At 40.7% G+C, this 23,689-nt stretch overlaps 2 protein-coding genes across 4 annotated transcripts; one reads left to right on the top strand and one right to left on the bottom strand.

Annotated features, from left to right (window-relative positions):
• Positions 1–8,519, bottom strand: gdpd1 (glycerophosphodiester phosphodiesterase domain containing 1). Of its 2 annotated transcripts, XM_010871293.2 has the most exons (11): positions 8,386–8,519; positions 8,041–8,197; positions 7,515–7,557; positions 6,511–6,646; positions 4,959–5,004; positions 4,763–4,884; positions 4,496–4,585; positions 4,163–4,296; positions 2,650–2,712; positions 2,388–2,439; positions 1–2,307 (listed from the first exon to the last, which is right to left on the bottom strand). In XM_010871293.2, the coding sequence occupies exons 2-11, from the start codon at positions 8,174–8,176 to the stop codon at positions 2,179–2,181; spliced, it is 951 nt and encodes a 316-aa protein (XP_010869595.1). In that variant the 5' UTR covers positions 8,177–8,197; positions 8,386–8,519; the 3' UTR covers positions 1–2,178. The 2 variants fall into 2 exon arrangements, with proteins under 2 accessions (XP_010869595.1, XP_019909898.1); XM_020054339.2 differs by lacking the exon at positions 8,386–8,519 and having other exon boundaries at positions 8,000–8,053.
• LOC105011343 (transmembrane protein 120A) lies at positions 7,531–17,722 on the top strand. 2 transcript variants are annotated; one of them, XM_034294708.1, is made up of 14 exons: positions 7,531–7,573; positions 7,948–8,126; positions 9,990–10,140; positions 10,283–10,401; positions 10,487–10,606; positions 10,728–10,787; positions 12,476–12,571; positions 12,822–12,911; positions 13,106–13,171; positions 13,606–13,667; positions 13,792–13,884; positions 13,978–14,042; positions 14,501–14,569; positions 16,201–17,722. In XM_034294708.1, the coding sequence occupies exons 3-14, from the start codon at positions 10,072–10,074 to the stop codon at positions 16,315–16,317; spliced, it is 1,026 nt and encodes a 341-aa protein (XP_034150599.1). In that variant the 5' UTR covers positions 7,531–7,573; positions 7,948–8,126; positions 9,990–10,071; the 3' UTR covers positions 16,318–17,722. The 2 variants fall into 2 exon arrangements, with proteins under 2 accessions (XP_034150599.1, XP_010869607.1); XM_010871305.3 differs by lacking the exons at positions 7,531–7,573; positions 7,948–8,126 and adding an exon at positions 9,244–9,387.
• The last annotated feature ends 5,967 nt before the right edge of the window (positions 17,723–23,689 follow it).

The raw sequence follows: 23,689 nt of genomic DNA, 5'->3' as shown, positions 1-23,689 counted from the left end.
GAGATTTACAGATCTTTTTTATAAACCATTACCAAGTCACAAAAAGTTATTGCATTGCATTTCATACAATCTCATCACACGAACATAAGTGTTTTCAATAGATATGACAACCAAACAAAAGTGGTTTCACTGAAAGGAGGTAACATTAACAAAACAAAAATCCCTAACAGCATGAACGTAATTTTAGAGCAAGCATGCTCTAACATGTACGTTTTTCATGAGTATCATTCCCTTCTAAAATGTCCTTACACGGTACCACCTCTATCTGTATATGGAGACAGGCTCCTAAAGTACAAACATTTCTTCCATACGAACACTGACCCCAAACCACTGGCATAGCTATCAGGGGGGGAAGTAGCGGGTGAGGCTGCACCAGGGCCCGCGGTGGGTGGAAGGATCATGCTTGGCCTCCATAATAAATATTTATTTTGTATTTTTATTCTATGTTGTGTTGTTCTATGTGGTTATCACAGTCAGACATCGGCTGTGCAGATCTATTTCATAATCAATAAGGCACAAATATAAGCGTGGAACTCCAGACATACCTTACTCATATTATAACAACCATAAAATGGTTACCAATGTAATTAAAAGTCAAAAGCCTTTTTGTCATACCCACAGTAAACAGCCCACTGCTACAAAAGCATTCAGCCAATCAATCAGCATTCAGGGCTTGAAAACACTGGTTAATAACCTAAGTATTCACTGTGAGCAGCAAAAGTAGAATCTGCCAGTATTAAATATCTATGTGTACAGCCGGGGATTGTTACACCTACCCCAGAAATTGTCAAACCCTACGCAAAAAAAATAACACCCTCAACAACACCTGAACAGTTATCAAACAATTACACAATTAACATACAGATTGCACACCATCACCATCAGAGGCGGCAGCCCCTAGTTTAGCTCGCAATCATTCCAACACTTCGAAGGCCAGTAAGAGTAAGGCATTGCCATACGTTTTCCATGACGGTCTGTCTAGTGGAAATATCTTTCCAAGTAAATAAACGCCTGTTACCTTTTCAGTGGGTTCATGGTTTCAAGTCAAGTAGTTACTAAGCATTGTCTACACCAATGTATGCCTTCCTTTCCAGAAAGGTATTTACAGCAAAACCAAACAAATACATTTTATATTTCAATACCATTTCAGAATCAATATTTAAACATAGAAAAGGTACAAAATTAACAAAACTTGATTCATACAATAGGTGAAAAATAAATCAGAAAAAGACATTAGCCACTTTGCTACTAAAACTAAATCCAACAAACATTCTAAAAATAACTTAACACCTTTAGTAATGGAGTTAGTAGGATTTGACAAAATGTTTGGATTATCTGCAGTGTTCGGGATTAAAAACTATATAAGAAACATATTACTTTGGATTATTTTCATGACAATTACAACAAAACTTCACTATTTGTCTGAGCCCCAGAAGAATCCTCCTGCAGTCTACTGAATACAGCTTCTAAAGTCCTCCAATTCATTAAAAAACAAGATATCATATATCAAACCAACCTTAAAGAGAATGGCCGGAGCTCATCCACTAGCAATCTTGCTGAAATGAAAACAGAGAAATAATAGGCTTTTTGATAGGCTAATGTTCTTATCCAAATATCATGTCTGGAATCAACTAAAATTAAAACTTTACTGACACAACATTCCAACAAAATGTCTGCCTTAAACAGTTAAAAGGCATCTATTTGATCTATTCCACTTTGGAAGCAAAACAATGCAACCCAAATAAGTCAATATGTATTAGCATCTGGCAATTAGCCTACTTTCAAAAGAAATGTAAACATTCATATAATTCACACAACATCTCTGGAGTATCACTTCAACATCTTAGCTGGCCATGTTAATGTAAAACACAAGTCCTGTAAAAAGCAATTGTTAATTATAATGAAGTGTAAGACATAGACCAAAGAAACCGTAGCTGCCTGTGCTGATGTTCAATAAGTGATACATCTACATACAATGATAAGCAAAGGGGGACTCTTGAGTGGTCATCATCATTGGTAGAGCAGCGCATCAACCAGCCAACATCATCCCCGAATACCCAACATCTGGAATGCATGCAGACGTGTGGAGGACTGAGGCTTAGGGTTATTTCAGCAGGTCTGTTGGCTTTAGTGGCATTGAAGAAAGAGTGTATTTTGTCAGGTCAAATGGCCTACTGCTCATTTCGAAGTGCCAATCTTCTCCAAGAAGTCTCTTAGCTTCGTGGGGTAGTCTGTCATGACCCCTGTGGCTCCCAGGTCAAAAGCTCTCTTGAACTCCTTCTCATCATTCAACACCCAAACATACACCTGGAAACAAGTTAAGAGCACATGCTGTGAACAAAGCAGCAGAAAGGTGATTAATGGAAGTTATGTCACAATTAACCTACTTGTATTCCCCTTGCTGTCAGGTGATTGAAGAGGGCTTTTCTCATAAGCAGGCTGCAGCAGGGGAAACATTCATTAGATCCTGTGGAATTAACCTCATCATACATAATAATACATACCACCCTTTCTGGGTGAAGTTACAGACACCCACTGAGCGGACATCAAAATGTAACACTATGCTAACTTTCACAAGGTGCCCAATGCAGCAATTGTACCACATGTGGAATACAGGAAAAGCCACAATAAGCAACCTATTGCACTTACGTGTCGGCCAGCCAGACAATGACACGCCTGCTCCTGGTCATGTTATCAGGATCCTTCAGAAGACTGCGGAACCACACAAACCCCCAAAAAGCAGGGGAAAAAGCATGGTCCCTTATCAAGAAGTTTACCCATTTTACATACATATTATCTCTCCTGTGCTCATCGTTGACCTTCAGATTTTGTTAAATGTCTTGCGTTATGTTACAGAGAAATGTTTTCAACCAAAATGTAACTATAACTTTAAATGGAAATGTGCTTGTACAGTCAGCATCCGGGAGTTCAAATAACCTATTTTAGATATACACTCACCTAAAGGATTATTAGGAACACCGGTTCAATTTCTCATTAATGCAATTATCTAATCAACCAATCACATGGCAGTTGCTTCAATGCATTTAGGGGTGTGGTCCTGGTCAAGACAATCTCCTGAACTCCAAACTGAATGTCAGAATGGGAAAGAAAAGTGATTTAAGCAATTTTGAGCGTGGCATGGTTGTTTCACAATATGCTCAGTTACTGGGATTTTCACGCACAACCATTTCTAGGGTTTACAAAGAATGGTGTGAAAAGGGAAAAACATCCAGTATGCGGAAGTCCTGTGGGCGAAAATGCCTTGTTGATGCTAGAGGTCAGAGGAGAATGGGCCGACTGATTCAAGCTTATAGAAGAGCAACTGAAAATACTGAAATAACCACTCGTTACAACCGAGGTCTGCAGCAAAGAATTTGTGAAGCCACAACACGCACAACCTTGGGCTACAACAGCAGAAGACCCCACCGGGTACCACTCATCTCCACTACAAATAGGAAAAAGAGGCTACAATTTGCACGAGCTCACCAAAATTGGACAGTTGAAGACTGCAAGAATGTTGCCTGGTCTGATGAGTCTCGATTTCTGTTGAGACATTCAGATGTCACAAAGCTCGAATCATTTCAAATTGGTTTCTTGAACATGACAATGAGTTCACTGTACTGAAATGGCCCCCACAGTCACCAGATCTCAACCCAATAGAGCATCTTTGGGATGTGGTGGAATGGGAGCTTCGTGCCCTGGATGTGCATCCCACAAATCTCCATCAACTGCAAGATGCTATCCTATCAATATGGGCCAACATTTCTAAAGAATGCTTTCAGCACCTTGTTGAATCAATGCCACATTGAATTAAGGCAGTTCTGAAGGCGAAAGGGGGTCAAACACAGTATTAGTATGGTGTTCCTAATAATCCTTTAGGTGAGTGTATAGACTGTGTATGTAAGCACAAAATCATTATGCAACCAAATTGGCATTATTCTGACTCTTGGCTTGTTGACAAAGCAGTCCAGCATCACCCGAGAAGCACAGAGGGATTTTTAGCAGGGATTTTTAGAGTTTCATCGTGCTCTAGCAAAGCTAACAGAGGGTACCATCAGGTGAGTGGGCTCGCCCTGAAACACATTGACCAATGTGTCTTCCGCACAGGAAGAGAACTGATGAAATTAGAGCCATAGCGTGTGTAGGTTTTTCATCACTTTACTTAGTAATGATGGAGGGCATGGGGATCTCTAGGAACTGCTCCTTCAGGGGCACAAAGGGCAGGAGGCCAGAGTAGAACAGGCCCAGCAGCATGAAAACCCTGGGCATGCTGAAAAGCACTGGGATCCGAGGGTTCTGCAACACACAGAGAGAAAAGCAGAATGAGGCAATTAAATGAAGTCTTCAACAGAGCTTTCTTACTATGTAAGAGACAAAGCAATTTTTGCAACGTGCTAAAACGTTCCTCTGAAACAGCCAGAAATATTAAGCACGATTCACGGTGATGCATAAACCTAACAGACAAATATCAAAAGGTAAATAGGCCTTTGGTTACCTCCTTGTAACACTTCTGCACAATCTGGTTGCTGGAGTTGCCCCAAACCGTCAGGTGTTCTCTGTCATACTTCACAACAAGCTCTGAGACCTAGAGAAACAAAAAATTTTAAATCCCAACAAGGAGAACAATTTTGATAAGAAGGCTTATTCTGGCACTACGTACTCTAAACAACCCTTTCGTCCTGATATTTCAACACTAGAGTGGTGTACCAAGACAAAGACTCCCCAGAACCATGCAAATCATTTTAGAGCCAGCAAACCAGACCTTTTTGATGAGTGTGTCGTTGTCGACCTTGATGTCAATGTTAATGGGGGTTTTGGGGAAGGCTTCGAACACGTCCCTGAGGAGAGGAATGCGTTTGTCCTCCCCTCCCTCACAGACACATTCTGCCGACACAAAGAAAAAATATAAGGACAGATTCACACTCGCAGCGCACCGCTTTCCAAACAGTCATACTCACCTCTCTGGAAAGACACATCGAGCCTGCACAGGTAAGGAGGCAGTTCCTGTGGTGAGCAAAAATACATCTGATCAATAGATTTTTCTTTTGAACAAATATATTCATAATAAGACAGAGAGCGCCGTCACATTTATAATGTTTTTCAATTAAAAATAATGAAAAAAAGAGTATCTTTCAGTTACTGACCTAACGCTCTAAACCTATGGACTCTGACAGCCCTATGTGACAATAGCACGGTAGTGTTCAAGTGTTTTTTTTTTTTAAAGCCTTTCTAAAAAAAAAAAAACATCTTAATCACCTTCTCTCTAAAATAAATTGGAGAATAAAGTCATAGCACACTCACTCTCAAGACTCGCAACTTCAGGAGGTAACTCGGGCTCAGTATAAGATCGGTTCAGCTTCGTTTACCTTCTATGTCCGGTTCTACACGATGACCTTAGGCTGAAGGACCTTGTGTCTCTAGCAGTTTAAACATTGTTTGACTGCCCACTTTCCAGTGAATTGTTCGTGCTATTTTTTATTGTTTTAGTTTTAAATGTTTTATGCTTGTTACACGTTTTATATATTTTTTAAATGTATTTTGTTTGTATTTCACGTTTCCTTATTATTGTAATACCCGGCACTACTGTAAATGAGACTGGGGGCTCAGTTGGGGTTCCCTCTATGAATACAATTAAAACAGTGTGTTACCTTGGATGCAGTGGAGCAGCCGTAACACAAATAAAGGTCCTGTATATTTTCAATGCAGTTATCCCCCACTACACCCCTGTATGAGTGTTCAATCAATCACACATTTACATTACAGATAATGCAATAGCTACAATGGCAGAACCAGGCAGTACCTTTATACTTCTAAGCCTAATACCATGGTATATTTTAACAATTCAGACTATACCATAGTATATTTTAGCAATTCAGACTACACCATGGTATATTTTAACGATTCAGACTACACCATGGTATATTTTAACGATTCAGACTTCACCATGGTATATTTTAACGATTCAGACTACACCATGGTATATTTTAACGATTCAGACTACACCATGGTATATTTTAACGATTCAGACTACACCATGGTATATTTTAACGATTCAGACTACACCATGGTATATTTTAACGATTCAGACTACACCATGGTATATTTTAACGATTCAGACTACACCATGGTATATTTTAACGATTCAGACTACACCATGGTATATTTTAACGATTCAGACTACACCATGGTATATTTTAACGATTTAGACTATATATTTTAACGATTTAGACTACACCATGGTATAAACATCATAGTAGTACCATAGTATTCATGAAAGTTCCATAGTAACACCAGGTTACATTTCTGTAAGTGATACAGAAAAACTGCAACCGTTTGTAAGGGGGTTATGTGATAATTCTTATATTCAAATTGTGCAGAAGAAGACTGGGAGGTACGAATAATACTATGGATGCTGAGTTCAAAACCAAGAAGAACGGTCTAGAATAACCCAACAAAGGAACAAACGTAGTGTCATTACAGAGGCATACTGAGAGGCTGACCAATACTCACAGCGTACGACATGTCAGAGATGTAGGCACTGACGCCAGTTATTCTCTCCAGATGGGCATCATGTGTCACGACAACCTGCCCGTCTTTGGTCAGGTGACAGTCCAACTCCAGCATGTCAGTTCCCAGGTCAACTGCACTGGAGTCAATTGAAAAAGTTGACAATTACACGTAGTCCGACTCCAGCATGTCAATACTATTACACACAGGATTACCATTACCAACCAAATTACCCAGACCAGGAAGTTGAAAATTGCAGTAACCAATCTCAAATAGCTTACATTACAAACTTGCTTACTTGAGACTACAGCATATCAGGTGTTTGCATTTCAAGCTGAGAAGTGAGGTTAACCAATTAGAGACCTCCGTTATCTGCTTCAACATGGTTGGAGTCATTTCATTATAGGAAAACACGGTGTGTTATCTCAGATGAATTACCCACACAAAGTACTTGTTTGAAAAAGCACCAGCAATGTCACTGAATGAATTATATTTTAGACTAGATTGCTACTACATTCCATGATCCTCTACTAGTGATACAACAACAAACGAATTAAAGTAATTTTTCCAAGCAGAATAATCTATTCACTATAATCACTATAAACCTAAAAGGAAATGCAGACTAATCTGACACTTTTATATACTGAAGGTTACCTATTGAAATTATGAATTGATTATGTTATTAACATTATGAGAACATAAGAGTAATGCTTTTGTAGTACCTTTGACATTCAGTCAGACACCTCGATTTATAGCCAATTACCATTCAGGGGTCAAACCACACATATTCCAGACCTTTTTGAACGCACAACTCCGTTGTTACAAGCTCTCTTGCGATTCATAGTCATGGAATCGCTTGATGTTAATCTGGATACTAATCTGGATGTTAATCTGGATACTAAGACAAATCGGATTTTAAAACATGACGCAGTATGATGCAATTAACCAATGCAACACAGTGTGCATGGTTACCTAGTTTATAGTAAGGAGTTATAGACTTGACTCACTGTTTGAAGGCAGCCATGGTGTTCTCCAGGTTTTCTCCAGCCCCTGCCAGAAAATACAGGTAAAACATAGAAACATTTGTATTACAGGAGCCTGAAACTGGTGAAGTAAGGCAAATTAGCGATACATCTTTAGAAACAGATTAAGGACCTTCTGTCCTAAGTTTCATAGGTGTGTCCCGGGTAAATTGATGAAGATTCTAGCAGCCCCAGTAAACAAAATATTTTGATTCTTATAGGCAATGTCATATAGCATTTATGCTTATATAATTTCTAAAGGAACCAATCCTATAGGATTATTTAGTGGTTTCTCTCATACCATTTTTTATAACAACCAATCTGCAGAACTTGCCTTAATGGATTTTCATAGGAAATAAAAATCAAATTGGATGATTCCAAATCATGACGGAAATTCCTAAAGATTTTTTTCTACTAGGGAGCTCTCACCTCCAACATGGAATATATGCCTGCTAATGAATGGCTCTCACCTCCGCGATGGGATATATGCCTGCTAATGAGTGTCTCTCACCTCCGCGATGGGATATATGCCTGCTAAGGAATGGCACCCTCCTTCGACGATGCAGAAGTGTTGGGAATTTCAGTAACAATGCTGAGGTAAGCACGTACCCTGTCACCGTAGACAACACATATACAGCAGCACACATCTCTGATTGTCCTTTTATTACCTAAACCGGAAAAGGTAACAAATATGCATGATCAAACACACACCATACAGATGTCAACATGATTCAGCTACATTACTAAGGCAAGACAGAGGCAATAAAAGCTAGCTACCTGTGAGTGTAGATAGGCTAAATGAATAAATGTAAGTTTGTCGATGCGTGCAATGCCAGCCAACAGCTCGCCTTTTTACCTGTCAACGAGGTACTTTTCTTCAGTACGTCTCAGTTCAGCAATTGCCCAGCTTTCTGCATGTTGGATCAATTGCCCGGTTTCATATATTTGTCGAAAGCTTATGGCGGTTATCATCTGCGACCGCAACAGTAAAACAGCGCATGCTCATTGTTGTTATATGAATTATATGCTCCACCCCCTCTGGTTCTGAAAGTAAAAATGTCTACTGTAGTTGCAGCAGTAAACCATTGATCAATCAAAATGGGATAAGTGGAGAAAACAATTGAAAATGTAACCTTAAAAACCTTAGCACAATAACCAGCAATGTTGTTGAAATGTCCCACACCAATGTGTGGCTGGAGTGTGTCATAGAGTCGGGTGAAGTGTTTCCCTTAAGGGAAGAAATCAATATTATTGCATGTTGGGTTTTATCCAGAAAACTGGATTTGTCACTTATACTAGCATGATACATAACCCAAACTGTAGTAGCCTAGGTGGAGTTTTAACAGTTGCCATGCGTGATAGACAATTAGAGGGGACCACAAGAACGTTTGCAGAATAAAAATATGTTAGGAATTCTGTTGTTAATTTGCCATATTGCAATTTTCCTGGAATACCCCCCTGATCATCAGCTGGTCAAATAAACTGGTGGTCTTTGTGCAGAGTGTTTAGGAAGAATCCAGATCAGTAACATGACCAGGTGGATAAAATTAGGAACAACCCGGTTGGCTGTGGGCAGTGACTGCAGGAGTCGTCAGGCAGAACTGTAATAAAACCAGGTGGACTTTGGAAAGGGATAGCCAGGTGTCACCAGGCCAAGTAGTCATGAGGCGTGGTCCAAAGACACCTGACATACAAAACAACACCACCTCACCTTTTCTGGACCGTCCGGCACTTTATTGTGGATAAATGAAAGGGGCTGAGGAAAGGACAACACATATTTACAGAAACTCCACTATGGATAAATGGTTTCAAAGGTCTGTGACACCCACATCAATGAGCACTGCCTGGGAACCTCATAGTAAGTGATAGCAAAGAGATCATGTATTGGAAAAATATACTAGAACATCTCTATGCAATCTTATCTTTACATTAATAATAAAGTTTAGGCTTACACCATGAAACATGCTTACATCTGAAAACACTTCTAAACCCTAGGAAATTATTTCTCAATCCCATATTGGATAGAAATAAAACCTACCTAATTAATATAGCCTCTTGGCTTTGTTAATTATTAATAGAATACTGAAATACGAATGTCCATTCAGCTACGATTGATAGTTTTTTGCCACATTATACAGTACATAAACAAGAATAAGGAAATCCTTCTGACAGTGCGCAGCTGATGTTGATCGGAGTATTAGTGAAATCAAAGCAGCAGAAAGTTGGACTGGGAAAAGAAGATGAAATATGTCATGAATAAATAACTGAAAGAGGGAACAATGTCCATGTCAATCAAGCCTATTAGTGACAGTCAAAGTTCGATGCCTTCCATAAACAGCCCAGTAGACACGCCCATAAGGTTTTTCACACTACGCGGTGAGTGATGTAGTTTGTTCTACAGCTGCCTCCTGGTGAATCTAATTGCAATGCCCTGTTCCAATTGCCTGTCATTTTGTACAGCATCTCAGTTAGCCAGAGGACACCGTTTTGCTGAAGGAAACTAAGATATCAGCTATTGGCAAACTCACAAAAGTTGGAGAATATGACTCGAAGTTTGACCGCTGCACTTCAAGAGTGGAAAAGTGTAGAGGAAGAGTATCATCAGCTTCAGGTGAGATCTCAGATTCTATCAGGTGGAGCAGTTAGGTACATTGTGTAGCATACAGGAGTCACAGCGCTTCACAGTTAACAAAGAATGATTCATATCCGCTGTCCATTAATGTCAGTATTTTATATATTTTACATTTTGCTAGGAGAGCCACAGGCTTTACTTACAGAAACTTGATGAGGTTTCCAAGCTGCAGATCAATTGTTCATCTTCCATTGCCCGCCAGCGGCAACGACTGAAGGACATGTCTCAATTAGTGAAAAGGTAAGACCACACACACACACACACACATTACCTTTCACTTTCATACATTGATTTGTGAGGTCTTCCATTCATCTTTATTCAACAGATGTAGTAAGGAGGGACTGACAGAGGAGGATGTCAAAACCTTGGATGGGATCAAGGAGCACATCAAGGCTAGACCCAACACATTCTTTGAAATGGAGTCTTTCCTTCCCAAAGAAAATGGGTATTAAAATCCTTACAATATAGATGCCAGGGCAGAGTTGCTGTTTGCTGCCTAATTTTGAGACAATATACTGTAATTTAAATCAATTGAAATTTAAATCTTCCTATCTCCCAAACTACAGGCTATATCTCAATCTTGTTCTTGGTAATGTAAATGTGACTCTTCTGAGCAAACAGTCAAAGTGAGTATATTACTTAAGTGGATTTCTTAACTGTTAGACTTTTGAACATCTAGTTCATTTATAATATTTATTTAAAAAAATAAAACCCCTTTAGTCTTACCAAATGAAAAATATAATATAGAGTGGTGCTGGTAACAACAGGGTTGAGGTTTCAGTTCATGGGGCCAATCATAGATGAGCATTTAGTCATGCATGATTTTAAGTCACTTTGGATAAAAAATGTATACTAAATGGCATGCTCAGACTGCTGGTAGTTGCTGCAGTGAAGTGGGTCCTTAATCATGAATTGTACACTCACCTAAAGGATTATTAGGAGCACCTGTTCAATTTCTCATTAATGCAATTATCTAATCAACCAATCACATGGCAGTTGCTTCAATGCATTTAGGGGTGTGGTCCTGGTCTCCTGATCTCCTGATCTCCAAACTGAAAGTCAGAATGGTAAAGAAAGGTGATTTAAGCAATTTTGAGCATGGCATGGTTGTTGGTGCCAGACGGGCCGGTCTGAGTATTTCACAATCTGCTCAGTTACTGGGATTTTCACGCACAACCATTTCTAGGGTTTAAAAAGAATAGTGTGAAAAGGGAAAAACATCCAGTATGCAGCAGTCCTGTGGGCGAAAATGCCTTGTTGATGCTAGAGGTCAGAGGAGAATGGGCCGACTGATTCAAGCTGATAGAAGAGCAACTTTGACTGAAATAACCACTCGTTACAACCGAGGTATGCAGCAAAGCATTTGTGAAGCCACAACACGCACAACCTTGAGGAGGATGGGCTACAACAGCAGAAGACCCCACCGGGTACCACTCATTTCCACTACAAATAGGAAAAAGAAGCTACAATTTGCACGAGCTCACCAAAATTGGACAGTTGAAGACTGGAAGAATGTTGCCTGGTCTGATGAGTCTCGATTTCTGTTGAGACATTCAGATGGTAGAGTCAGAATTTGGCGTAAACAGAATGAGAACATGGATCCATCATGCCTTGTTACCACTGTGCAGGCTGGTGGTGGTGGTGTAATGGTGTGGGGGATGTTTTCTTGGCACACTTTAGGCCCCTTAGTGCCAATTGGGCATCGTTTAAATGCCACGGCCTACCTGAGCATTGTTTCTGACCATGTCCAGGATAATGCACCATGTCACAAAGCTTGAATCATTTCAAATTGGTTTCTTGAACATGACAATGAGTTCACTGTACTGAAATGGCCCCCACAGTCACCAGATCTCAACCCAATAGAGCATCTTTGGGATGTGGTGGAACGGGAGCTTCGTGCCCTGGATGTGCATCCCACAAATCTCCATCAACTGCAAGATGCTATCCTATCAATATGGGCCAACATTTCTAAAGAATGCTTTCAGCACCTTGTTGAATCAATGCCACGTAGAATTAAGGCAGTTCTGTCATAAGGGGGTCAAACACAGTATTAGTATGGTGTTCCTAATAATCCTTTAGGTGAGTGTATATCACGAAACTGTGGAGGGAAATGGTGTTAAAGTAAAGTATGTACATCCTTCGTGGCCTCGGGTTGTCCAGATGTTAAAGTCACTGCCTCCAGTGCTCATTTGGATTCAGATCCAGTCCACTGCCCCTTAAGAAAAATCTCATATCTTTCCCCACTGTCTCGATTCTGAACAAAGCAGGAATGTGCCTGAAAACATAGCTTAAAAAAATGTATCTTCTTCCTCAGATTTGCCTACAAAGATGAATATGAGAAATTCAAGCTATGCCTCACGGTTCTACTTCTATTGTATACCTTCATGTGTTATTTCTTTGTGAACTTTAGGTAAGCACTATTAGAAGTCCTGATAATCTCTTACACAAGTGCATCAAACCTGCACACTAGGCATGAAAAACATACATTAACAGGTGTGTGTATGTGCATTTGCGTGTGTGTGTGTGCGTGCGTCTGTGTGCGTGCGCCCATGTGCGCGTGTATGTGTGTGCCTGTGTGTGGGTGTGTGTGTATGCTTGTCTGTGTGTGTACGCGCGTGCACGTGGGTGTCTGTGTTGGTGTGTGTGTTCACCCTGTCTAGGTTCGCTGATGCAGTTCTCAGTTTCCTGCTGCTGTGGTATTACTGCACTCTCACCGTACGAGAGAGCATTCTCATCACCAACGGGTCCAGGTAAACCTGCCAGTCGTCAGCCCCAACTCCTGCCTAGAAATGAATTCTTACACAGCTACTGTAACACAGTATGTTACAGTAACGATGCATTCATATTGGAATGCTGTGCTTTTATTCATGTTCACATTTGGCCATGTCTGTCGGTCCATGAAGATTTTTGATTCTTTTCCTGTGGTGTTTTGTTCATGTTAAAGGATCAAAGGCTGGTGGGTGTTGCACCATTACATCTCAGCATTTCTGTCCGGAGTCATGCTGACATGGTGAGCTCACTCAAAAAGTCCCTGTTACAAAATAATGAGCATGCATCAACCACATTTTATTCTATATCACCACTTCAAGTCACAAGAGAGGTTTTCCAATAAGCATCTGAATCCCATTTTCGCTTTTGCTTTCTTACATCACAATTGGAAGCATTTATCAGAAACCTTTATCCAGAGTGACTTAAAGGAACTGTTTGGATTTGGTTCCTAACTCAAGGCCTCATCAACAGATTTGTCACTCTTTTTGGCCCGGTCTTTCAACCGGTGGCCTTTCATTACTGGCCCGACGCTGCAACCAGGCTGCCCCGTGGCAAGTTCCTTGTGCTTTTCAGGGATCAAACTGTCCCCTGTGCTGTTAGAAACCAGCATATCAATTCCTGGATATCCTATGAAAGATATGTTGTATTCATCAGTCATTTTCTGCTGTCTCGTAGGCCTGATGGACACCTGTACCAGAGTTTCAGGAACCAATTCCTTGCCTTCTCTTTGTACCAAAGTAAGCTTAACTAGGTTTACAAAACCTAAAAACCTAACAATGACAAATAATATAACAAATATTTATAAAGTCAACCTCCTGTGTGTGTGTGTGTGTGTGTGTGTGTGTGTGTGTGAAAACGCAGGCCTGGTTCACTGTATGCAGTACTACTATCAGAGTGGCTGTTTGTACAGACTAAGAACCCTGGGAGAAAGACACAACATGGACCTGACTGTGGGTGAGACACTGTAAAAACGTGACGCTCCGTGCCGTAACCACTCTCCACATTGTTCCAAAGAGAAACACGTGTTTATGTCTGTCTATCCTTTAGAGGGATTTCAGTCCTGGATGTGGCGAGGGCTGACCTTTCTTCTGCCCTTCCTGTTTTTTGGTCATGTGAGTGTGTGATCGACCTGTGAGATTACTCCCGTCTCATCAGTATTTGAGCTAGAGCTCATTTCTCTGTCATGTATCAATCAGACTGAGGTTGGTGTTGCGTTGGGATTGCAGAGTTAGTTGTAGAAAGCTTCAGTCATATTGGAAAACATTGTTTTGGTGTTTAAGCTCCTAAACCTGACTTGGGTTTTACATTTTCCAAACACTTTTTTTTAGCGTCCTTAGCCTAATAAAATAACACAAATGTCTTTAAATTGCAAACCCTGCCCATTCGGAACCCATTTGGAAAGTATTTAAACATTTTAGTGATTATCTTGGATACACGTCTTCCATGAACATTATATTGACCTGGCATTTGGGCTTGCATGTTTACATGTTTGTGTTTCTGTGTGCTTGCTAATGAAGGTGTGTGTGTGTGTGTGTGTGTGTGTGTAAAGTAAGATATTTTTGTGTTGCAGTTCTGGCAACTCTACAACGGACTGTCTCTGTTCAGTATGGCTCAGCACCCAGATTGCAGAGAGTGGCAGGTCAGTGTGACGGCATCTTTTCCCTAACAATATTGTACTGTGATTACATTTATGATAATACAGAGGGTTTCATGTCTTAGCAATGTGCAAGCGTAAACAGGGGCCAGGGGTTCCTTCGGCAACACAATATTAATATATGATGTACATACAAAGCTATCAGCAGTCATATCAGCTGTCTTCCCCAATCTCCAATCACTCTCCATATTCAGTGTCATCCATAAGTATTTGAACAGGGAAACAATGTTTGACTTGACTAGTTGTTTAAATGAAAGAATGACTAACCCTCAAATTAAAGTGCTCAGCTTTAAGGCTATGTACTGTATGTTTTCATGGAAAACAAGAACAATTCTAAGCAACCATAACTTTTGATCGGCAGTGTACCTGCATACACCTTTTTCCCGGGACTGCGTAAGAAGAGCGAATATCTATTACTGACTGACTAACTGACTGACTGACTACCCCTTGTAAAATAGCGTCGTGGTTAGTGAAGCGGACTTCGCAGGCGAAGCGATGGATGCATTATGAATTATTCCATATAGACGAAAACTTTGCTGGCTATCTATCTACAATATAGTACACCTGAAATAAAACAGTTTACGGTTATATTGCGACTGTTTCTGGTGGATTTTCAAAGTACACATCCGTGAATGCGTTCTGGGTCAGAAAAGACAAACACATTTGCTGGCTTAAAAACATAGTTACGTTATAGTAAGCCTTAATGGAATCTGTTTACGGTTATATTGCAACTGTTTCTGGCATGGAAAAGTTTATCTTCAGTCTTGCTAGCAATTGCTCAATTCTTATGACTATTCCAGTAAGTTAGTAGATACCGGCAAAGCTTATTACTGGCTAACACGCTGTTAAAACGGCCAGTGGCAACACAACACACATGGTGGAGGTAGACTCAGTAAGTGAATCAAAAGTAATTGGACAAATGAACATATTCTTAAGTAAAGTTGTCATATCTGGAAAATAGTTTCAAATAATTTGCATTTGATGACTGCCTGTGTTCTGTGAACCAGAGACATCACCTGATGCTGGGTATTTTCCCTGGTGATGCTCTGCAAGCCCTGAACGGCCACCATTTTCAGTTCCTGTTATGGTTAGAGGTTAGCATTCTTTGGTCATCCACTCTAGAGCCTCCCTTGGTCAAACAGGTCATTTTCCAATGCTGAGCTAACCAGTACATTCTTTCATTTTGTTCTACCAAACGGTTGATTTTGGACCAACCAGTGTTTTGACTATAGGTCTCTGATCAATTTATTCAGATTTATCTGGATCACGATGACCAGTTTGACGCACGTTGACACGTCCGTGGTCTTTGTGTTGTCGGACGCCGGTAAACAAAATCCAAATGCAAATCAAAAAATCAAGACCAGACATTGACAGCTCTCTTGTGCATGCAGTAATGACCCAAAAAAGTCACCTGCCTAATAAGACGCAGTGGTAAAACAAATTGTCCAACTACTTGTGTTTTGGTAACCTTAAATGGAGGTTCAGTGAACAAAGCGTGCACATGTGACCCCATTGTCACTGTATTATTTCAAAGTGCTGGAGTATGAAGCCAAAACAACCAAACTCGTGTTACTGTCAAAATACTTACGGACTGTACTGTACGCTTGTCATTCTAGATCTCAATATGTGGGATCGCCTTCCTCATTCTGTTCATGGGCAACTTCTTCACAACTGTTGCAGTAGTTCGCACCAAGCTGAAGAGCAAGGACCAGGCAGAGCCTAAGGATCAGTAAAATGAAGAGCACAAACTACATTCACGGCTAATTCTTGTAGTTGTTTTCAACAGAACACTAACTGTTTATATTCATGGCTCATTAACCAGTGTTGGAGGAGAACAGGCTGTATTCAATTATTCCATTACATGGTCGATTCACGGTACAACTGTAAGTACTATGCCCTTCATAATTATTGACAACTTGGTAAAGATGAGCAAAATCCGAAACGCCCCAAAATCTAATCTTATAATTATTTTAGATTGTTACAAAATAAATTAAATTCTGAATCAAAAAATAAATATGTAGAATGTGTCAAGATTCCCATTCCCATTATTACAGTATAAACTGCCAACTATTTATATTTTTCAAGTTCATATGAGTCCTTGGGAACTTATAAGTGGTAATCCATTCCTGTTTCACTTAGTATAAATATGAGGTAAATCACATTCCAAACATCCTTAGTCATCTATTAACAGTGGTTCAGAAACCACCAATGAAGAGACAAAAATGACAACGTATTGATTTGACTTAAATATTTCTCAAATGTAAGTGCATTTTGGCTAAAATGGTTCACTGTTTCCTTCATTTTTACAAAAACTAGACTAAAGGAAAATAATTTGACTAAGAAATCAGAATATTTTTGTCAAATTTATAAAAGGGTGCCATAATGAACAGTGAGCTGGGTCTTTCTTGGTTCTTTCAGCAGGACAAGTTTTTCGAAGTATTACTACAGAATCAAGCTTTTGCACTAGCCATCCCAGTCCCCTGACCTAAACCCCATTCAAAAACCTGTGGGTGAGCTGAAGAGGAGAATCCACAAGCAAGAGCTAAGGACTGACAAAAGTTTGAGATTTTATTTTTATTTAAACATACCCTCAATAAAAGGTTTATATGTGTAAGATCATGTTTATAAACAACAATTAAATTCTTCAATAACTTTTTTCATCTTTACCAAGAACAATCATTCTGAAGGACAATATTTCTGAATGGGTTAAACAATAAAATGTTCACTTCAGTGACAGAACAGGTGTTGGGCAACAGTGTTATATGTTCAACACAGAAATCCAACACAGAATAATTATTGATTAAATTATAATGACCTAATAACTTTGCCTTGCTATGTATGAACTATATATTAAAAACATATTTTTTTATTTAATGTACCTACCCGGTCAGAATGAAAATAATAATAGTGTCTTAGCGTTCATATGATGACCTTTGACATTCAGACAATAATTTATTAGGGCTTTTATGTTATGCCTGTAAGGAAATTTGCAATCTTGCAGTTTCTTTGTAAATTAGTAGTCATTGCAAAGATGAATATGTTCAGACATGCTTGGCTCATTCAAGAAAATTCTTCCATGAGAGTCAAAAGATTGTGAAGACGTAGATACACATGCCAAATGACAATAAACCTTTATTGAAAAAATTCAGATAAGAACGTCTAGTCTCGCTGACACCAGCACTTAAACTGGTCCTGACAGCTTTTCTTTGCGGTGTAATCACATGGATTGTTTCAGCTGGAAAATGCATGTGTGTGTGTGCGTTTCTGTTTATATTCCAGACATATGAGAAAATGTGTGTGCATGACTAACTCATTTCTGACTGTTAAATGGCAAATATGGCATAAAGCATTCACATATAGCAGAATTATTTATACAAATCAACTTATGCTCATGTTTGCCTACACTTTTACATATGGGTGGATCAAGAACAAAACCCACAATTCTGTGTCACAAGTGTCATGCCATACCAATTGATCGTTTAACTCAAGTTGTATTTAGTCAAAGCATGCATATTTATGAATACGAATAGCTGCGCAGAAGAAAAATGCATCTTTGTGGTCTAGGGTGGTCCAGAGGACTAAACAGATGTCTTCAGGGCCAGCATACTGCCTCAGCCTGGGTTAAAGACCTTATAAAGTGGGTGTTTAGAATCCTGAATGCTGACTGACTGAAACCTGTGGTATAATGGACTGTATACCACAGGTATGACATCGCATCACTTTACACTGCCCCAATTGGGTTGGTGACTGGTATATAAGAGCATTACAGGATCTCAGGGGTTTGTGATATATTGCCAGTATACCACAGCTAAGACCATTCTTATCAGCAACACATACAGGTAAACCCCTCTGTCTTTAGCCTTAACCCCTGAATAAAGTTTAATTCTTACACAGCTGGGGCGGTATGATAGAGTAATAAAGGTATTTGATTTGTGTTCAAATTCAGCTTTAGCCATGTCTGTCTGTTAGGACTGTGGCAATGAGATGGGAATCGTTTTAGAAGTGGTCCATTTCTGAACAATGTCTCCATCTGCTGGCTCAGACTGGAATGGACAGCAGGAGGACAATGCATTTAGTAGCAATCAACTGTTTCTGGTTCCTAAACCTTATGGTACAGGTTTTCCTTACACACATTCAGCCCAGTCCTGACATAAAAAAATCAAGGCCAATCTCCATTGAGCATGATGTTTATTATACTATATTATACTACATTATACTATATTATACTACATTATACTATATTATACTATACTACAACATCGTGCAACATCATGTGGCGGTCGGGGACAGAGCCTCTGGGATGGCAGACCGGGGTGGTGGTCCCTCTTTTTAAGAAGGGGGACCGGAGGGTGTGTTCCAACTATAGGGGGATCACACTTCTCAGCCTCCCCGGGAAAGTCTATGCCGGGGTTCTGGAGAGGAGAATACGGCCGATAGTAGAACCTTGGATTCAGGAGGAACAGTGTGGTTTTCGTCCGGGCTGTGGAACACTGGACCAGCTCTATACCCTCTATGGGGTGTTGGAGGGTTCATGGGAGTTTGCCCAACCAATCCACATGTGTTTTGTGGATTTGGAGAAGGCATTCGACTGTGTCCCTCGCGGCATCCTGTGGAGGGTGCTTCGGGAATATGGGGTCCTGGGTCCTTTGCTAAGGGCTGTCAGGTCCCTGTACGACCGAAGCAGGAGCTTGGTCCGCATTGCCGGCAGTAAGTCAGACTTGTTCCCAGTGCATGTTGGACTCCGGCAGGGCTGCCCTTTGTCGCCGGTTCTGTTCGTAATTTCTATGGACAGAATTTCTAGGCTCAGCCAGGGGCCGGAGGGTGTCAGGTTTGGGATCACGCGATTTCGTCTCTGCTCTTTGCGGATGATGTTGTCGTGTTGGCCCCTTCAAACCAGGACCTTCAGCATGCACTGGGACGGTTTGCAGCCGAGTGTGAAGCGGTGGGGATGAAAATCAGTACCTCCAAATCCTAGGCCATGGTCCTCAGTCTGAACAGGGTGGCTTGCCCACTTCAGGTTGGTGGAGAATGCCTGCCTCAAGTGAAGGAGTTTAAGTATCTAGGGGTCTTGTTCATGAGTGAGGGAAGGATGGAACGGGAGACTGACAGACGGATCGGTGCAGCTTCTGCAGTATTGCGGTCGATGTATCGGTCTGTCGTGGTGAAGAAAGAGCTGAGCCGCAAGGCGAAGCTCTCGATTTACCGGTCAATCTACGTTCCTACTCTCACCTATGGTCATGAGCTTTGGGTCCCGGATACAGGCGGCCGAAATGAGCTTTCTCCGCAGGGTGGCTGGGCGATCCCTTAGAGATAGGGTGAGAAGCTCGGTCACCCGGGAGGAGCTCAGAGTAGAGCCGCTTCTCCTCCACATCGAGAGGGGTCAGCTGAGGTGGCTTGGGCATCTGTTTCGGATGCCTCCGGAGCGCCTTCCAGGGAAGGTGTTTTCCGGTCCCGTCCCACCGGGAGGAGACCCCGGGGAAGACCTAGGACACGCTGGAGGGACTATGTCTCCCGGCTGGCCTGGGAACGCCTAGGTGTCCCCCCGGAAGAGCTGGAGGAAGTGTCTGGGGAGAGGGAAGTCTGGGTATCCCTGCTTAGACTGCTGCCCCCGCGACCCGGCCCCGGATAAGTAGAAGAAGATGATTGATACATTACTGTACTACATTATACTATATTATATTATTACTATACTATATTATACTATACTACATTATACTATATTATACTATATTATACTACATTATACTATACTGAATCGATTGATTGCTTTGCCTATTACTGATAACCTGTTTTATCATATAGGAATAGATTTTGTGGGACCATTAGTGAAACCATCCCAGGGACATCAAAACATCCTGGTGGGTGATCATAGATTACACCACCAGATATCCCAAGTTGACACTATTGCGCCTCTATAGCTGGGTTCTCTCCATTCATACTGCTGTATAGCTGATAGCTCAGAGGAATCCTATACGTATCTAAGGAGGTGTGAGTGGAGCAATCGGCCCCTTGACTGACGCTCATCCCGCCTGTTGAAAAGGCGAGAGACCGTGTGGCCCTAACTCAGAGTGCACGTCCCTGGCATAGCAGGCAGAGGAAAAAGGATTACAACCAAGCAGTCCAACCCCAGGAATACCAATCCTCGTCCCCACCACAGAGAGAAACGTCCTTGCCACCTGGCCGAGACTACACAACATAATTGTAAACATAGGCCCAGTTTACTATTAGGTAAAACATCCTGCCAAAGAAAACGGGTAAAACAATACAAGATTAATTTATTAATGGGATTGCGGGCTTGAGGAACAACAGGCTGGAGTCACACCTTTTTGACACTAGTTGACACCTTTAAAGAATGAAAATGGTCTCCTGCAAAATGACATGATGGAGCTTCAAATGTTCCTCTTTCCCAAAGTCCAGAGAGAAGACCTTCATCATGTCCAGTGTGTTGCACCATAATCAGGTGCTGCCGTTCAGACTTCACAGAGCACAACCTACCTTCCAGAAGGTTGTGGATAGAATTCTTCGGGCCCAGCAGGAGTGTGGCACTGAAAGTGCAAACTCAGTTGATGGATTATATGGGGTATACCACTGGTTGGGAACATTTGAAATCCCAGAGATGGAAGCTACAGTTGATTCAGGAGTGGAGTACATCTATAAACAAAAAACTGTTAAGAACATTCCTCGGACTTGCCAGTTAATGATGTAGATTTATTCTTAACTTTGCTTCATCAGCAGCAGGGACATCTCTACGCCTATTTTAAAATATTAATTAGTATATCAGCAATATATTTTCCCTGTGATTTCTTTTTTTCGTCAACCGTTTCCTCGCATCTAAACTTCTAACAAATTGTATTGAAATTGTATAGAATCGTGTCCATTTTGCAGCATGTTCGGTTGAGTTTGATGCTTTGAACTTATAACTCGCTCATCTGAAGCGAGCTGTCTTCTGTAAATAGTAGCTGTCTCCCTACTATCTGCCATCCCTATTATCGGACGTTTCTAGTGGTCGGAAGTTTAAAATGTAAATGCACTGGAAAGTAACGGTATGTTTTGCTAATCAATTTTCAGCTTTCAGCTAGCCCACCGCAAATTTTTTGAGAAATATATCGAGGTTAAAAAAAATTGCGCTCTTCAAAATGTCATGTATTGAAAATGTTTAGACAAGTTGCAATTCGTGAAATTCGACCACAGACCGGACGTCATGTAATGTAAAAAGTGATCAATCGGAAATTATAGTGCTGACAAAGTAATTGCTTTCAACTAAAATCTAGCTAGCTAGACTGGGTATGTTGCTGCTAACTGAAGTGTGTTACTAAATAATAAAGTTCAAGTCAAGCCCAATGAACCACTAATACAAATATACTAACAAGTTGTAGTGTTATTATATATTGTAGGTTATCTAACCTTACCTCTGGTTGCGGACCTATGATGATGAGTTTTTGAAAGCATAGATGGTTGTGTCTTTGGGAATAAAAAGACAACATTTCATGATGACGGTGTTGCCTATTGTAAATTTAAATCGTCAACGTCCTCCAATTGACAGCTTTCCATGTCGGTGTCTGTCACTTAATTAGCTGCGTCTGTGCTCGCACTCGGATGCAGATTTAATGGAGCGGCAAGCAACACCCAAACTCAAATCAAATCACGAAACGAAAAATCTCAATATTTTTTTTGACAAACTACTGAAATTGTTACGAAAGAGTAGATGAAATGTAACGGAGTAAAGATTACGATTTATTAAAAAAAAAAAGCCTTGAGTAAGAGTAAAGAGTATAGCTCCCAGAATGTAACTAGAAAAGTACTCGTTCCTCTGAAACTGTACTCTTTTACTCATTTGCGTTACTACCCACCCCCGAGTGATACCCAGTGAAATAGTCCACAATCGAAAAAACCCTTTTCCTGTGATCAGACGTGCTTTGGAGGCACTACAGGTGTATGTGCAGGTGCCTAGTTCAGGCCACCCACCTGTCATAAAAGACTGTAACAAACAGCTGGCAGAGTACCTGAGGGGAAACCGCGGTGAACAAGAAAAGGAGAAGAGAACAAGTGAGCAACAACTATTCGAATTGCAACCCATCTCATACCCATCAACCACCATTTGCAGTATGTATGAGAACCCAAACAATAAAAGACTTGAAATGACCAGAGACCCCACCTTTAGGATTACCCCTACTCTGACAGCAAAAAAGACACTGCTTTTATGTGTGATTAGGCACCCAGTTCCAGTCAGGGAAATAGATCAGTATATTAAATAAATGCATTTTTATTTAATATTTATTTGCAACCTAGTCTTCCTGATTCTCATCCAGAACTACTTATAGGTGCAAGTAGAGTTACGTTCTTTACAAGGGCACATGCATAGATTTGTCCTCTTTTTGCTCATGGTTTAAACAAGCGTTCTTTTGTTTACTGGCCCAACACTGTAAAAAAGAACCTATTCCTTGGCAATTTCCTTGTGCTTCAATGGATACATTGTCCTGTATGGTGTTTGCTAACCAGCACCGCTTCTGATGCAACTTGTGAACTTTTACAATTTTAAATTTTTTACAACAATTACAACAAAAAAGATATTACAACCTGTTTAAATTTTAAAACGAATGTGTGTGTGTGCGCGCGCATGTGTGTCAACACAGTCATGGTTCACTGTATGCAGTACTACTATCAGTGGCTGTCTGTACAGACCAAGAACCCTGGGAGAAAGACAAAACATGGACGATACTGTGGGTGAGACACTGTAATGACACGAGGCTCAGTGCTGTAACCTCTCTACATGGTTAGAGATACGGTAAATAGGGTAAAAATGTGTATCTATCATTTAGAGGGATTTCCGTCCTGGAAGGTCATAGCTGAAGTTTCCTCAGCCCTTCCTGTTTTTTTTGGTCATATGAGGGTGTGATCTGGCTGAGCGACTTCTCCCATCCAAGAAATATTTTGCTTTGTCATGTATCACTTAGTCAGATTGAGTCCACTTTTAGTGTTGCATTGTGATTGCATAATAAGTCACATATAAAATGCTACTTGTAGAACAATGCTGTGTCATGTTTTGCAGGCCATAAACCACACATGCGTTTATGGCCTGCAAAAAAATGCCTGTTAAAGCTTTCC

Source organism: Esox lucius, chromosome 1, assembly GCF_011004845.1.
Source record: "Esox lucius isolate fEsoLuc1 chromosome 1, fEsoLuc1.pri, whole genome shotgun sequence".
Taxonomy (NCBI): domain Eukaryota; kingdom Metazoa; phylum Chordata; class Actinopteri; order Esociformes; family Esocidae; genus Esox; species Esox lucius.
This window is presented reverse-complemented; position numbering and strand designations above follow the sequence as displayed.

Bases quoted from the DNA above. Each gene is read 5' to 3' on its own strand.
- LOC105011343 (XM_034294708.1), top strand. From the start codon at position 10,072: ATGACTCGAAGTTTGACCGCTGCACTTCAAGAGTGGAAAAGTGTAGAG. The intron at 10,402-10,486 runs GTAAGACCACAC...TTTATTCAACAG, and splicing joins ATGTCTCAATTAGTGAAAAG to ATGTAGTAAGGAGGGACTGA. The intron at 12,912-13,105 runs GTAAACCTGCCA...TTCATGTTAAAG, and splicing joins CTCATCACCAACGGGTCCAG to GATCAAAGGCTGGTGGGTGT.
- gdpd1 (XM_010871293.2), bottom strand. From the start codon at position 8,176: ATGTGTGCTGCTGTATATGTGTTGTCTACGGTGACAGGGTACGTGCTT. The intron at 6,647-7,514 runs GTGAGTCAAGTC...AATTGACTCCAG, and splicing joins ACCATGGCTGCCTTCAAACA to TGCAGTTGACCTGGGAACTG. The intron at 5,005-6,510 runs GTGAGTATTGGT...TGCTCACCACAG, and splicing joins TCTCTGACATGTCGTACGCT to GAACTGCCTCCTTACCTGTG.